This window comes from Fringilla coelebs, assembly GCF_963513975.1.
Source record: "Fringilla coelebs genome assembly, chromosome: 1".
Lineage (NCBI taxonomy): Eukaryota > Metazoa > Chordata > Aves > Passeriformes > Fringillidae > Fringilla > Fringilla coelebs.
In genome coordinates, this window is record NC_140028.1 from 63120284 (window position 1) to 63137956 (window position 17673).

At 37.4% G+C, this 17673-nt stretch overlaps 1 protein-coding gene across 1 annotated transcript in view; it reads right to left on the minus strand.

Moving 5' to 3' along the window:
- GABBR2 (gamma-aminobutyric acid type B receptor subunit 2) overlaps positions 1–17673 on the minus strand; it is a gene marked incomplete at both ends in the record, with an annotated part of 450697 nt that overhangs the window by 182453 nt on the left and 250571 nt on the right. Inside the window, one exon of the mRNA XM_084216671.1 lies at positions 8924–8984. Within this exon, the coding sequence (XP_084072797.1) occupies positions 8924–8984 (61 nt within the window). The remainder of the gene's footprint in view (positions 1–8923; positions 8985–17673) is intronic.

The following is a 17673-nucleotide window of genomic DNA, read 5'->3' on the forward strand; positions in this document are numbered from 1 at the left end:
ATGCTAGCTTGGTGTGCTACTCAACAATTCTGTTTTGTCTGTTCAAATGGTAATGTCAAACAAAAATTCTACGTCCTTTCAGTGACCTAGATAAACTTCATTTTCTTCTTTTCTATTCATTCAGAATTAAAGTTATTCTATTTCACAGTTCTGTATATCTTGAGGAAATATTTGAACTACATGTTAGGGATGATGTCATTGCAGTAGACTGAATTCTCTTTTAATTACATCAAATTAAATATTTTCCCCATAATATATACCAGAATTTCATGGGTTTCTTTTAAGTCTTCTGGCTCCTTTTATCCCCTTACTTTTCTTTAAATCTTTTTATGTATTAAAAATTCTTCCAAAAAAATGCATATCTCTGAGATGTCAAGGAGAGAGCACACAGCTCTACAGAGAGCAGCAGCTCATGGTGGCTCCATAGCCCTCAAGAAAACCTCTGTCTCTCTTCAAAAGACAGGGAGGACCGGGTGGTGACAGGGAGGGACAGCACTGTTCACCACCTGAAATGGAACATCTGAACAAGTTAACTCTAGTAGAAGTAGGATTCTGAATGCAAATTTTAAAAAAAAAAGTTTGAATTACAGAGAAAGTCAGAGAGCTCTGAAGGACAAATCTAACAATTCTTTCAGGTTCTTCTTAGACATAATTTCTTTAGTGGGGTACTAACTTCTGTTGACATTTTGGAGCTGGATACTTCAGTCTCTGGTAGAAATTAATTACTGAAAAATTACTTTCCATTGCTTTTCAACATTTTTTTCTTTGCTGTTGCATTTGAAAGTTGCATTTTTTCTCAGTAATTAAGACATCTCCCGAGACATTTTTTGCACAGTGTAGTGACAGAGACCTATCAGATGCTGCAAAACACTTTGCCTCAGAGTACCCTGAATGAACTGAAGTGGAATCCTATGAAAATGACAGCTTCTTCTATAGTGCACGTGCTTGTCCCAGTAATAACTATTTGCACAGTTCAAACCACCTCTAAAGGGGTGAACCTCTCTGTACAGCACAGGCACAGAACCACAGTGATTAACAGGTCTCCCCTGCTCCTCACACGTGCCTGGGCAAACAATGAATTCAGCTCTTCCCAGCAACCCGTCATGCCCACTGCAACTTTGGGTGGCACAGAAGTACCCAGCTAGCCTGAAATTAGTTGGCTTGAATCCTGATAGCTGCAAAGCTGTGGCCTCCAATAGCTGTGCTCCCAATGGAAAGGTTTCCTACCAAACCATTGATCTTGCCCCTGGGCAGATTTCCAGCTTCCAGTCTGCTCCATGTTATTGTTGCTACACAGCTTGCAGCTCCGCAGTTGGCCTGTTTAAAGCTAGCTCAGGTAAAACATAATAAAACAGAACAAAACAAAACAGAACAAAAGAGAACAAAACAAAACAAAAGAGAACAAAACAAAACAAAACGAGCTGCCATGACGACCAGCAGCTGCACATCAGCGTCCCCTTCCAGAGCGTCCTCCCTGGCCTCGCAGTTTATAGCCGCACAATACAGCTTGCTCAAAATGAGGTGGCTCAAGTAACTCCCCACACTTAATTGCATTAATCTGACTTTGTAAATAATTCCCTGAGACCCCAAACAATTTCTATAGCCCTTATCTGTCCTTTCTCCAGGCTGACATTACAAGTACACAACCCAGGTACCTGAATTTTAATGCACTTTTCTGTGTTTATAAAAACAAACCAAATGAACACAAACCCCAACTCCTAATAAACAATGCCAACAGATTACAAGAGAAGCTACTGGCACAGGGGAAGCATTGCTTCTGGTAGGTATGGAACAGAACAAAAACTGAACAGGAAAAGTGTCCAAAAAATGGGACAATAAAAGGGGAAAAGAACTATAAACATATATCAAATATAATATCCGGTATGGTTTCATCTAACAGAGGACTTTTATAGAGGTGAGTGAAATAGTGTTAATAAAATTACAGGTGATGTTCAGTGCTAGTAAGATACAGCATAACATACAAGAGAAAATGAATATCAAGTATACAAATGCAGCTGTTGGGTCTAAGCAATTAAGAGCATCCAGGATGAGGCCCTGGACTTACTGGGGCTGATTCTCTGAAAACATCAGTGCTGTGCTCACCAGTGGCCAAAGAGCCAAAAAGAGGATGAATGTGGCAAGACAGAATATTTTGAAAGAATTTAAAAGTAAAAATAATGCAAGAAAGGTCATTTCAGAAATATGAGTAATGGAGGTGGGCACTTCAGAGCTGTGTGTGGCTCTCATTAAGCTCTCACAAGAGATAATATGAAGATTATAAAAAAAAAAGAATATCAAGAAACGTAGAGGTTTATTAGAAGTATAGAAGTATAGAGCAGCTTTTACATGATGAAAAAACTAAATGGATGACAAAGATATTGCATTTCTAAGGAGACTCACTGATAAGAGAGATCTGTAAAACATTAACAATGCCTAAAAAGTAAGACATAGTTATTCACTGCTTATCGCATCACAAGAAGCAGGGTATGCCCAGTGAAATTCTAAGACAGATTTAAACATCTTGATTTAAAACAAACAGAGGCAAGGGCTTTAATCATTACATGCATCATCATTTTGTGAAACTCAGTGCCAGTAGATGTGTTGAAGGCCGAAAGTATAAATGGATTCATGAAAGACATGACAAATTGATAGACAATAAATCCACATGCAATGATTAAACCTTATGGTCCAAAGACACCCTCCAGCTCAAACAGGCATGGAACACTTGCCTTTTGGATCTCAGAGTGCAAACTACACACCTGTTCTGATACAGACACCCACCCATAACACAGACTTATCATCTGCTTGGGAAATCCCAGCTTCAATTCTCTTTCTGCCTGAGGAGAACTGTAGTTTTTACCTCTTTGTATTTATACATACATCTAGATAACAACTTTCATTTTTTGTACTGCTAAATCCTTGTACAACATAGAAAAAAATATCCAGACTGATAGACCAGAAGACAAAGGGTAAGTGGCCTTGACACCTATTTGCAGTTTTGGCTGAGGGATCAAAAGACTTATGTTCAAATGAATTTGATTTAAAGGAAAAAAGAAAACAACAAAACACAGAACTGATGCTGGAAGAGCAATTAAATTTTATGTTTCCTCCCTAAAAATAACCTAATCACAATTCTAGGGTTTCATGCTTGTCCTATGTCTCTTACTAGAAACAATACAGAGACGTACAACAAGTGGTGTTAGTGGCACAACATGGACAATTATTTGTAAATAAAGTGCCAGAATCACATTGTGGACACTGCAGAGGAACAACAGCTCCAGAAGAAATACAGCTGGAGTTGCAGAGATCCCAAGATGTAATAAAAGTCATCTGTCTGTCTCAAGGCACAATGAATACATCTACAGCATGTCAGGTGTCTTTAACTTGTTCTTCAAAACTTCCAAAGATAGCAATTTTATACATTTTCCAGAGTTTAAAAATCCTTTTCATTAAGAAGTTTTTCCTAACATTGGCTCAAATCTCCACTCCTATTCAAATCTCTTAATTCTCAGACAGATGATGAGGGCAAGGACAAGAAACTGTTTTATCAGCAGCTGTCATGCATTTAGACCCTGCTCTCTAAGCCTAGATATTTTGTTTTTGTATTAAGGTATGTTCCTAACCTTCTGTTTTCTCTGCACATTTTTTTAAAATAAGCACTGGACAGAGTAGTTAGCTATAGCCTTTTGGCACCAGGGAGATTAAAAGAATACTATTATTTTTACATCCCAGTGCAAAATATTTCTTTTTTACCTTTCCATGTTTTTTCTTATTCATGTCCATTCACCTATTGTAATCTTTAGCTCTTTTTATGTATAATTATGGACTGGTGAATTGCTCTCCACTTTGTCCAAAAATTTGCTCCAAATGTAGCACCAGACATTTGACCTAAAAAATCAGCATTCTTTTTCTCCTGGCTACTTCTTCAAATTATTGATATTTGTTTGAATCCTTGTCTAGTCCCCCTTGTACTTGGTGAGTCTCCCAGAGACCACTGTACATTTTGATAATTATATATTCTAGTTAATCTTAATCAGTAATGTCAATATTCATTGACTCCAGATTTAAGGCACACCCTTTCAGAGTTCTTTTGGTATACTTCTCCCTATTGAAATGGGACTTTAAACCAGTTTTGTGGATACTTCTATATTCATATAGATCACAGGCTTGTGGAAGGTGCATGGCATGGGAGTTGTAGCCAGATGATCTTTAAGGTCCCTTTCAACCCAAACCATTTTATGATTCTGTGAATTGATGACTGAGATTAAAAAAAACACTGGTCACTAAGGTGTGGACAGTTGCAATAAAATTACACTACTCACATGGAGATAAAACTGGACTGGAAATGGTACAGCAAAATGCCTACAAATCACACATTCATGCGATTACAGTCAAGACCTCCTGTTCAGATGTGTCAGAAGTAAGCTTTCTTCAGTAATTCCCTGCTTTTCCTAAAAAATTCTAGTATGATATGGTGATCTTTTCCAGAAGGGTCCAGCTCAGAACCCTCCGCCCAGGATAAACAGTCCACAGTTTAATTTATGTCTTTGTTACTCATTACATGACACTAGTAATTATTTATTGATCATTACTAAAAAATTGCTCAAACAACAGAATTCCAACTTTCTTTTTATACTTTTTTTCCTAAATTCATGTCTAGATATTTGAAGGTATTCCTAAATCCTAAAAATCTTAATATATATAAGGAAATTTTATTCTGACTTTTAAACCTTTTTGCAGAAGCAATGAAATATTAATCTACTGATTCTGGATATTTGACACCATGATTTCCATTTATATATATATATATATATATATATATATTTATATATGTCTGAGTTTTCAGAGTTCTTGCTCAATATTTTCTATTCATTGGAAAATATCCTGTCAACATTATCACAGAAAAAAAAAAAACCCATAGACTGGTTCTTTGGGGAGAGATATTAAATAAATATTAAAAAATATATTCTAAGGCAATTAGTCTCATTATATATATGAGCCTTTGTGGAAGCAAGAACCAACAGTAGTTAAGAGTATGCCAGACTGTATTTAGAATAATAGAAGGAAAGTTTTCCAGGGTTGGATCGATGCCCCTGGAGAAGAAGTTGTAGATGATCCAGGAAAGCAATCCTGGGTTCTTGTGTACCTTTCCATTCCCTGTAGAGTAAACATTTATTTGTCCACTTCTTTTGATTAAACTCAGAGAAGAATATCTAGGGCCTTTGGTGTAGAAGTGCAGTAAGGCTTTTTCTGAGAAGACCAAAGGGTTTACACTTGACAAGTGCCGCTCTCCCTCTTGCTTGGTGCACAGATTCAGCTTTCAACACTAAGAAATGGCACACCACATTACCTGGCTAAATGAGTTGAAACACTTGAATTCTTTCCAGAAAGACACGGCAGGTGATCACCCACTTCCTTAAAGTTTTTTCCAATATGCAGTACCAAGACTTTTGTTCTTATCTACTACACAAAGCACAATTTCTGCACATTTCATTTGTATTTAGTTAAAATCCTTTGATTTTCCTTTTTAACCCATTCCAACACAAATGTCTCTTAGCTTCTGTTTAATGCCTGACAGAAATAGGAGTCTGACTGAAAGCCAGGTGCCTTCTAGGCTCCAGTCAGATTAATCAGAAAGGATCTGCCAAAGTGAAACATTTTGAAGGACAGGTATAGATCTGTTCTTGAAGCCTCCCATATCAGAGCAATCTACAATCTCAGCTTTGCTACTGCCCTCCTTGCTACCTGATACACCCACAAAAGTTGTCAGGACTCTTTTTCAGCTCTCACTAGGCAAAAGATTCTGACCATCTACTTCAACTACATGAGAAGAGTTCTTAAATTGCACCCATGGAAAAATTGCCATTCATTCAGAAGGACGCCGACTTCAAACATCAATTGGATATCTCAGCTAAACTAACAGTCTGCTCTTTATTTACCAGTAAGGTAGGAGTAAATGCTATTGCATGTGCTTTGTATTCTCTGTTGCATACTAAATAATTCTTGGGAGGTATTCTTGATCTATATAGCAGCAAGCAGTTTGGTCACAGCTATCTCTGGCACCATCTGTTTGACCACTTGCAAAAGTAACAGACTGCTCAGAAGCTGAAAAAGAGGCATGACTAGCATGAGTTTGGGAAAAACTGTATCTAGATCCAAAATTAAACCAGCTATTCAGAATTTCATCACACTGTGTCAGCTCTACTGCAGTTACCCCTTGAACCCTCACAGGCTGGTTTACCCTTGCCTCTGGCAGATGTGTTTGTCTGCTTTTTCCGTAGCCAAAATGCTTGCAGATAGTCTCATTAAAGCAAAAGTTTCCAGCAAAGAACAGAAAATTTAGCTCCTGAAACTGCCCTGCTGATTTTTCTGGCCAAGCAAATGAGGAGCAGAGGTTTTGGCCATATTCTGAAACATGATTACCTATTTATCTGCTTTATTTTTCTGCATTGAATTATTTCAGCTGTGACCAACTAACAAGTTTCATTTAAATTGTTAAAGAAATTATAAAGCTGAGTAGATGAAAAAATGACTCTTGAAGTATGGAACACTAACACTGGATATTACTAATTATTATGTTTGGATAATAAGCTACTAATACATTTAATATAAGCTATATTCATAATTACAACTAATCTTACAAAAGCATTTAAAAGACATCTTTGATGTGTTCTTTTTTCCTTGAAATCATCATGATTTCTATTGTTTTCTTAAAAAAAAACCCTTTAACCAATGAGTTGTATATCTGTCTCATGCCTGATCACTCTTAATAGCTATAACTACAAAGGAAAACCCCATTTACTATTTTAAGCACTGGACCTAATTAACTTCTTTAGATTACTAAGAACTTTCCCAATAGTCCAAGAATTATTAAATGTTAATGAGAATGTTTCAGAAAGTTTCTGAACCAATACAGGATTCTTTTGAACAAATTAATAATGTCTACAATTATACCACAAGTGTTGAATATAAAAGCTTTGAACAAAACTAATACCAATAAAAGAAGAACAGAAAAATCCTTGATAATATTTAGACTATCATTTGTAGTTAAAAAAAGGAAAGCTTTCATCTGTGTTGTTATTCTGTTCCTTATTTCAATTTCTCATACATCTTTGCACATTTCCTTTATTTCCAAAATGGGTGAGAAACTAAACAAAACTTGAGATGAGCCTTAAGATGCGTTGACCGACTATTGCTTGCATGAGTAGAAATCCAGCCCTTCTCAGGCATTTCTCCACAGGATGCCTGAGGTTTTTTTTTCTGAAGGTTAATTGGAAACTTTTATCTGATGATCAAAATACCGAGTATGGGCCTGAATCACTTCTGAAATAGTAATTTTTAAATTGCAAGGGATTTGAAAGGGGTGGCTGTCTCCTGTGTTTTTACTGATCTAACAATATTTCAGCCGACGATAAAATCATTGGTGTTAAATAGTATCTGATATGAAACTGAAAATACTGTAAAGAACCTCAGTTTGAATGGTTGGAGATAAAAATCAGTATAAAATCAGCTATCCTGGACTTCTGATGCTCTTCTGGATTAGTTCAGATGACATATATTGCGCCTCCCCATGATCCCAAATGACATCCTTAATGTGCAGAGGGAACATGCCAAACTTCCTCCTCGCTCAGGTGTTCTAGGAGGGTGCATGTGGCTACCTCAGGCAAAATGCATTGGAGCTCCTCCAGACTTCTGAGGAATAAACACCTCTGGTAAAAATTTTCTCATGATTCTTTCATGTGTCTGTAAACACTACTATTATGGAAAAAAACGGGGGCAGAGGGAAGGAAGAAGAGGAAGCAACCAATATTCATCATTAGTATTGAGCAAGAATTCCTAAATTACATTACTGTGTCTGCAAAGTTTTGGTGGGCTGAAATGCTTCCAGGAGCATGAGTTAATAGCATCACTTACTGTTGTGAAAGCAAGAGCAATTCTGAAGATTGCTTCAGTAATTCAGAATGAGTAACAACAGAACCCCTTGAGTGCATTGCTGTTCATTAATAATAATGTCCATACATCAGACAATTTCTGTTTAAAGAATGAGCCTTTGTAACTTGGTTTGCAGGATTATGTTTAAAGAGCTCTCCTGAAAACAAAGGGAGAGCAAGCTCCTCTCTCATGCATTGTATGAAAAGAATTTGCCAGCTTATGACTACCCTCACGAGACCATCCAAATGCAATCTCCTGTTTTATCTCAGCCTCAGCCTGGGAAAAAACCCACATGAATTGCATTCTATAAACTGCAGAAACAACTACAACATGAATCACCATTTCTGCAGAAGCCTCTCCCAGCAAGTGCCTCATCCTGGCTGCAAATGGCCCCTGACAAATCCCTGCGGCTCCATTTGCGGTCTCTGCTGCTGAGACCATTCCCTGCAGGAGCAGCTCAGGCTGAGAGGATGCAGCAGGCTTGGTGAGTTGTGCTGTGGAGCATGTTGCCTCCAAGGGATGGGGTCAGCAGTTTGTGTCCTCTGCACACTGAGGGACTGACTCCTGAAGCAACTTTTAGCAAGCAGTTGCAGAATGTCAAAAGTGAGTCTTCAGAGAGCGCAAAAACTAACTTGAAAGAGCTTAAGAAAAAAAATCCACTTCATATTGTTTTTAAAGAAACAACTGTATTAAGAAGTGGATACTTTGCTGACCAGTAGGGTTTTTTAAACAGGTACAGTTTGCTATAAATCAGTAGTTTCTACAAATTGAGGATTGTAATCGAGAAAAATTCCAGGAAACGCTGGTTCGGAACACCACACTTTAAACAGGTAATAAACACTTATTAAGTTCCTTTCTGCATCTTCCAAGCAGTTCCTTTTCAAAATAATTGCACATATTTAAAACATCCTGAAACAAGTGAAACTGACACAAACTGACACAAAAGTTGGAAACTGTATACGTAATTCAATGAAAATTGTTTGCAACCTACCTTGGAATTGCGTAAATTTGATGGTTCCCATCCTCTCTCCATTTTTGAAAACAACATCGCCCTAAATAAAATAAATAAACACCTTAAAAGTTTTATAAATCTCTCATAATATAGTTTAACATTAACATTTTAATTTTACATTGAATATTAAAATTACCAGAGCAATGTCTAAAATCTGAAGATAGAAGACTCAAACAGATTCAATATAACTCAAGAACACGTCCTTAAAGCCTTATCTTCTACAGATTTCAAGTGGCCTTAGAAAGCTGCCCAGTGTTACCACGCACTTTTCATTTCAAGGATATGGAAGCACAATAAAGCCAGTAACTTACTGAATTTCAGATGATAAGATATATGCAAACAATTGATTTTCACTGTTTGCTTTATGAAGGAGATGCAAAAACCTTCAAAGATCACACAAGAAAATAGTTTTCCACTTCATTCATCCATCATACAGTTCTCCAACTGGCTATGGAAGCTATTTATCTTGTTTTATATACTTATCCTACTAGATTATGGAGCTACCAGTAGCTCCTATGGCTTGTTTTTCTATACCAACATGTGTGTCCTAGTATTCATTTTAATTGTAATGTCTTTAAATCAGTACTGCCATTTGTGGTGCTATACACTGTTACTTCTCAATATAATGGTCATGTAATGCTAAAACCTCCTCACATATCCCTAGGAAATTACTCCCATCTTTTATCCCATCTTTCTGGATTAAATTAAGAAAAGATCTTGTTAAATTTCCTCCTTAGTTCAGCTATTTCATAATTGAGTATGAAAAAAGAGGGCTTCATTCATTTATGGTAAGTATTTTTAATATTTTGAACCTGTAGTGGAGAGCTGAATGCTGTCAAGATAGATTGCTGTTTTACTTCATCCCTGGTTTGGCTTATTAACACCACCTCCATAAATCTTTGTTTTGGCAGACATCAGAGTAAAAGAAACCAAATGGTAAACCTGTGAGGCTACAGTACATTTCTCTGTACCAAACTATCACTTTTTGGATAACCCTTTCTGGTCACTGAAGGGATGCACTGAAGGCCTCTGAAGTACTGAAGTCAGGTCCCTGCAGGAACGGTGCAATAATTTTGTAGTACAGCACCATTTTCTGCAAGCCACAAAACATCATTTCCCTTTGATAAACAGAAGAAGCCTTAAACAAGCGTAAGCCACATTGTGCTGAACTTTAAGAAGCAAAACCCCCAATCTCCTGGCTATTTTATTTATAAAAAGATAATTACGCTTGAAGCAAATGTGATATAAATAGAAAATAAAATGTTGAATCTAATTTTATAAACTACAGTAATGCTAGTAAGAAATAAGCCAATCAGTGTTTCAGAAACCTGTCTCTCTTTAGGAATTATGTGCTGATTTACAGCATGAAATGAACTATAATCTGATGATGTTCTAGAGCTCACATCAAGCCATTTCTTTGTTACTGAGGTAACACACCATAAGATTTAGCTGGAGAGTTGTCTTCTTTGCACTTGAGACTCATAAATTACTAAAAGTGTTTTTTCTTTATTTAAAGTGGTGGATGTTTGAATAATAGATATTACTAATACACACATTAAGATGTGACATTCCAAAAGCTAGTCTTAGCACTATTTCATCCTTTCTTTTTACCTCACCACACATTCCAGCCCATGTGCCAGTACAAACTGCAGTTTATGGTGGGACCCACCATAAAACCCAGATCTTATGAAATCCACATGAATATAGCAACACACAAAATCCTCTTTTACCTCCCATTGCATTTTCATGACATTACACAGGCATATTTAGATATTGATTAGCAGAAGGACCAGTGATTGTATAGAATTAAAGAAAATAATTGAAGCAATGTTGATACTAACTTCTTCAGAACATGATCATCATATTCAAAAAATATTTCTTGATCAAGTAAAAATTTTATTTTAAGAGATGTAAAATAAGACCTCGGTCCTGAAAAAGCATTTAAATCACCTGCACAAGTAAATAACTTGCACTTAAAACAAACCCCACATTTTACTATAAATTAAATAGTAAATTAGCAAAACTTTCCTCTTCCATTACACACAGTTCATCCCAATGGAGACCAACAGAAACACACTGGTGTCTTGGTGCCTATTTAATTTTCTTCAATCTACCCTCTACATTTTTTTTTTCTTTACTGGTTGTAAAAGTGAATGCCAGAGTAAATAGCAATCTGCCCAGCTGATCTGCACAACTTTGAGCTGTGGACAGGCATCTTCACCCTAGCAATGACCCTTGAAAAGTCGATGGGAAGGAAATAGAAAGTTTGTGGCTTGGAGTCCAACGGACAGAGATGTGAGCAGAGGGTGGAAAAGGAGCTGAATGAGCTCAGTCTGGCACAGTCTGCCCGCCCTGGATATTGCTGCTGGTGTGTACAACCACCACGGCACACAGAATTTCCAATTTTTGGCTCAAATACATCCCTGTATTTGGGATTCATTGCAGCTGCATAACTCATCATACAACCTTGTACAGGTGTACTTTATTTAGTTTTCTTTTTCTTAAATGTACCACCACCCATAGGTATAACCCATACTAGTCTCACAGTACAAGTTAGGTAACTCGAACAACAGAAATACAGAAGCTTATGCTGTAGGTTTTTTTAGGTTTTTGTTTGCCTTTTGATACATCTCTGACCTGCTTCCTTTGTCATTGTCTTTTTTTTTTTCCTTCCCTTAAAAAGCTTGAATGTCCTTTACAAATGATGAAAACCAGATTGGATCAAACGTTTCAAGAGCATCAATCTCACCCTTGCCACATACAAGGACATCATCTCCCTATTTCTTCTGAGTACCATCATGCTTTTTGTGCTGTTTTACAACTGATTTGTGTACTTTGTTATATAGAGTAACTGTTTCACCCCCTTAATAAAACCCTCCTTGGATGTAGTCTTTCCCTTTTATCTTGAGTCATTAGTCCTTTATTTGTGGTCAGAATAAGAAATCCACATCATCCATTCACACTTACAAATTATTAGCCAGCATTGGATTTATTCCTGACACATGGGAGGGACTTCCCCTGTCTTTACAGCAGTCATTTTTCTCTGCTTGGAAGGAACTGTATATTATGCTTCTCTATTTTTTTTTTCCTGGTGGTTAAAAAGCAGGTCTCTTTGCTATGTTATGAACATGTCATCAGCTCTTTTTCAGCTACTGAGCACTAGTATTTATTACAATTTTCTTTGCATTATCTTTGACAGTATATGGACAGAGGCCCATGCCAAAGTTAGAATTCTGTTATTCTTCATACACTGAAATCCACAGCCAGCACATTTTTTCATTCATATCTTTAGTTGCCTTTGTCTTCTTCAATCAAACCAGAGTTCATAAGTTTCTTAACTGCTCTCTCAGTCAGGGCCAGGTCTGCACTTTGACCATCATTTAATTTACTGTGTATTTTCTCCTGCAAACTATCTCAAATTTAGTAAATAGTAAATAAGTGCATAGTATTTACTTAATAATTTTCAGTACTATCCCTACAAGAAATGGCTGTTTTAGACCATGTTTACTTCTTCCTTCAGCAGCCTTCCACTACATGGCATCTAACATCTATTTATTCAACTGTTGATCATTTACCCAGCCTACTTGTTATCTTATTGCTGGTTTAAGATGTCATAAATATACATTTCACTTAACACAAATACTCCTCCATCAGAGGAAAGACCATGAGAGCATTGACAGAATTACCACAGCTGGATGCAACAGAGTCAAATACCACAGGACTTCTGTGCCCTGAGTGTTTTCTGATGGGCCAATACATTTCAGGACACTGCTTCAGTTCCACTTCACTGCCCAGGAATCTGGGCTACTCTGCCCTATAGACAAGTCATCTCCTCATATAACAGTATTTAAAGCCAGTGGCTTTTCATGAAACATCTGAGACTACACAGTCAAAACCACTCCAAAAGTGACCGTCGGTATTTTCCCCAAGAAAAGTTAGCTCGTTCACTTTTGGGGTAGTTGAGTGAGATATTTGATATCAAGTAAACAATCTAAATAAATGCATGCAGAAATACCTGAAAAGCAGTAAGATAACTATGACAACTAAAATAATATTTTACATAATTTTATATATTTTTAGATATTTATATAATATATGAAATTAAATCTGTCTCTTGAAGTTCTGTGACATCTGCTGAAATCAAGGTGTACTTCTGTACTTGTAGTTTCCTTTTTGATCTATGTCAAATAAAAGTACCAGCCAAGGAGGGTGAAGCATCCCAGGATAGGAAACCTAAGGGTTTGCCAGCACCCAGAGGGCAGCTTACTGGCCTCTCACATTGTTCCTAGCTCTACAGCTCTACACCTACCTAGTGTAGAGCTCAGCATTCATCACGTCCCTGTGTGAGCTGTAGTGGCCTGCTAAACCAGCAAAATACATTCAGTAGTTTGTTTTGGTTTCTTGGGTTTTGGGTTTTTTTGTTAGTGTTTTTTTTGGTTGGTTGGTTGTTTGTTTGGGTTTTTTGGGGTTTTTTATTGCTTTGACAAGTGGGTGATATGTTGTTTCTGAATTACTGAACCAGAACTAGCACAAAGCCCTGAAAGGATGCCGGAACTAGCAGAAGGAGGTAGGAGGAAGGGAGGAAGACACTCTCTGTTAGCCCAGATCCTTTTATAAGTCTTTCTGTGTTTTCATGCAATCCACACAGGCTGCTACTCATGTGTTGCACTCAATTTACTCATTCAGGACTCCTTAGCTACTGACACACCTTCCCTGACACACACAAAGCAGCAAGCTGGGATTCTGGGGCTCTTGGTTCTGCAACTTGTGGGCAGTGAAGAGCTACACACCGGAATTCTTAGCCTTTTCCACCCTCCAAACTTCATGTCCAAGAGAGTGGTGTTTATAGAGAAAGGCAATATCATTTATTCTACCTAACAGGCTTTTAGCTCTGCAAGTATAATCTCACTTCTGAAACAAAACGACAAGCTTCCAGCTGAGGGCAGCTTGTGCTCAACTCTTCTGCTTTCAACCTAGTTACATCACTCATTCAGCTGCAGACAAAGAGCTGAGCACAGGACATGTAAGCAGAGTGCAAGAGAGGGTACCAGGGAGACAGCAGTGAAGGTGTAATCCCCTGTGGGATAAAGAGGTAACCATCATCTTTGGATAAATGAGAGGAGAGCAGAAGGCAGAGGGTGGCGAAAATTAAAATGCTCCATCAAATCAACAGTGCTTCTCAGCCCATGATTTTATGTCTTTAGACTGTGGATGAAATGTTTCTAGAACATTTGATCAAAGCAGACTCTGTGATTGCTGCTTTTCAGGCCTTATGTCTATTTTCAGAAAAGGTGTTTTCTTCAAAATTTTCAAGATTAAGGACTAAAATCTGAAACAGTTTACAATCCATTGGGATGTCTTTTCCTTTCCTGTTTTCTCTCTTATAACATTTTCCAAAAGCTTTGGGTAACTGAACACTCTTGTCTGGAGAGCAGCAGAACAGCTCAAAGAGCAGGGTGAAGCATAGCTAAAAAACCTGGTCTTGGCCAACATTTGATAAATGAAGCAATACCACCATTCTCATCTAAACAGAAACTTTTGTTCTAGCCATGACAGAGCAGGCATGAAACAGCAGGAAATAAATGAACAGGCTTACTTCCATACATTGAGTATCCATCTGCACCTTAGCAATGCTATGCATATGCTTAAAAAACATACCCACAAACAAAGTAGTTTCCCACACCCAAAACCATTAGTTTTGGAGAAAAACAGTGTGGAAGAAGGAAGATAAATTGTTGGAAGACAATTGCTGAGAAAAAAAAAAATCTGGTAATCATGACAGTGATGGAAAAGAAGAATGAAGAACTGGCCTTCATCAAATCCCTAAATATTAGAACTAGGAGACACTCATCTATTAGGACTTTGGCCTAACACAGAAAAATAAGTGTTTTCCACATTATTCCTTTGCAGAGCAGGTAATGACCTTCTGAAATTTGCATTGAGTGAGGATTACTTATATATTTTTTTCATTTAGAAACAGAGGACTGGGACGTGACCCAATCTACGCATCTCATGCAACACTTCATATATTCTTATGTAGCTGCTGTGAGCTCTTGGAAGTCAGACAGGTAAATGGAAAATTATATCTCAGAGATAGGTCAGAGATCAGGAAATATTAATGATTTTTAAATAGGTTACAGAAACTGCACTCATACGAATGAAGTATGGGATAAACAGATGTACAGATTCACATCAGAGGCAATTTGGAAATCAAGAACACAGAAGAGAGATATCTAAGTTCCTTTTTTTTTCCTCTCCCATGGCAAAACCTGTTCTGGGCAGAAATATCTGGCAATTTTAATAAAAAAAATGGGCTCTGTGTCTCATATTTGCCAAGATCTTTGTTAGCATTAGCTAATTAAAGTAGTCTGTGGCATTGCCCATTGTGTTCTTTTTTGGTATTTGTCTACCTTAAATGCCTACAGAATAAGTTACAGGGTTTCTCAAAATTTAAAAAAAAATCCTGATATATAAAATAATTTCTTTAGACTATCTGGAATTAAAATCATTTCCCAAAACCAAGTTTAAAAAAAAAAAAAAAAGAAAAAGCTACAGTGCATCTCCTAATATCATGACAGCAATGAGTCCTATTATACAGCTGGGCTGGAAGAAATGGGAACTGAAGATCAACACCTACAGTTTCAAATTAAGTATAGCATCTTTATGTCCCTATCATTTATATAAATCCTCAATCTAGGATTGTGTGGAAATACAAAGTACTGGAAGCCTTACCAACACGGTTTCATCATGCTGCCAATACACTGCCTTCTAAATAATCAGTTCCAGTCCATTCAGCCTCTTCTTCCAAGGAGAGGGGATTTTTTTATTTTGTCTATCTCCCCTCTCTAAGCCCCTGTTACAATTTATTTCCTGACAAAGGCATAACTGAAACACAGATGCTCTTGCTGTGCAGAAGGCTGCCTCTTTTTCTAACTAATATTTTGCTAGCTGATCTTTACCATATATTAGGCAGAACTTCAACTCTTTTTTTGGTCTATTTTTTTTGAGTTTTTTTGTTTGGTTGGTTGGTTTGTTGGTTGGTTGGTTTTGGTTTTTTGGGGTTTTTTTTTGTCTTTTTTTTTCCAGGAAAGTGAAGGAACCAGAAGAGGAACAGACAGAATTTCTTTCTTCCATCTCATCAGAATCCTGTATCATCAGTTGTCACTGAATAAAAGTGTGCTGTTGGCAGCACAATGACAAAAGCCCAAACTAAGCTGCTCCATTAGATTAGCATTTAGATGCATCTAAACAATTTTACACAGCTATGCTGAAATGAGACAGCACAATCATAGCTTTTCTTTCAGCACAGCAAGCAAAGGCATCATTTACGAACATCTGAGCACTCCGTTTACACACAGAAGTAAGATTTAGGGAATAGTGTCCCTGACAAGGTACCAGCAATTCAAAGGCAACTAAAAAGGGAGAGAAAAGGATGCTAGCCAGAAAATTATGCATCAAACAGTATCAGACTTGCTGGCCATTGCAGGTGAAGAAAGACAAAATCTTCACGCTTTGTTACTCATTAATGTGCTTTTACATATTCAGCTGGGCTTATGGCCAGCAAAAGGTCTTTTATTTTTTATGGCCATATCATTTTTACCCAGTGACAGAGTTTTTTGTCAGTTATCTCTGTCAGTGATCTGGCAAGCTCTATGTTGGACATCATAAGTGGTCTTAGATTTAAAAGCATGGCAGGGAAGAAATTGAAATGAAACATATGTACTTGAGAAGTTATTTTGCAAGTTTTTTCTGAGTACTTCAGAAACAAAATGACAGGCCCTTCAAGAGCGTGCAACAAACGTTCTCAAGTCTGGTGATATATATGATATATAACAGTGCTGACTGTTGGTATTTAGCCAATTTCCTGATCTATGGTTGGCTTCTGAAGCATGAGAAATGTAGTTCCTTTTCTCTTGACTCAGTGTCTTCCAGAAGTGTATAAAAACATTGATGTAAATAACCTGTCTTTCAAGGTGGCAAGAGAAAAGGAAACAGTCTGAAGCACTGGGACTAGGAACTCAAGCCCTTCCCACTGTGTATAAAAGAGTAAACATGAGCTGCTGAGGTGATGTTCAGAATTGTTCTTACGAGGTTGAGTCCCTGATGATTTCAGTTTCTAGCTTTGTGTGTCTGTAGAAACAGGGTAACAGCACGTTATCTTCCACCAGCATGGGGTTTTTTCCCACTGCTTTTGCAAGAATGAATCAGAAGAGATGGCAAAAAGCCTTTTAAGGACACTGCATTAAGCAGCAGTTCCATCTCTTCAACAGTGCAATTTCATATGATGTTCTGAAGTAATTTCTTCCATTTTCTTTAAACTACATTAATCTCAGAGGAGAGCAGAACCGCACAGGCTGTGTTTCATTTGTTCTGATGCTGACCCAAATGACTGCAGGACTCACTGCCTCCTCTCTGTGCACCCCTGCCCAGGCTCTGTCACATTGGCTGGACCCAGAAGATTACTCTGTTTACTCTATTCCTTCTAAAGAGCAGGCAGCCTCTGTTATCAAGGGTTTCATGTCCAAAGTAGAACACACTGGCATTACCCATGTGCAAGTGCTGAGCACAGTATCTTCAGACTATTATCTTTCTAAGTGAGCAACTTTAATTCAAAACTGCCTTAACAGGAAAGGGGAATTAAAAATTTTACATATACCAGACAGCTTAACAAATCTCTTTCTAAGTATGTATACCTGTCAGTTGTGGATGATTCTCCCTACTGGGTGGAG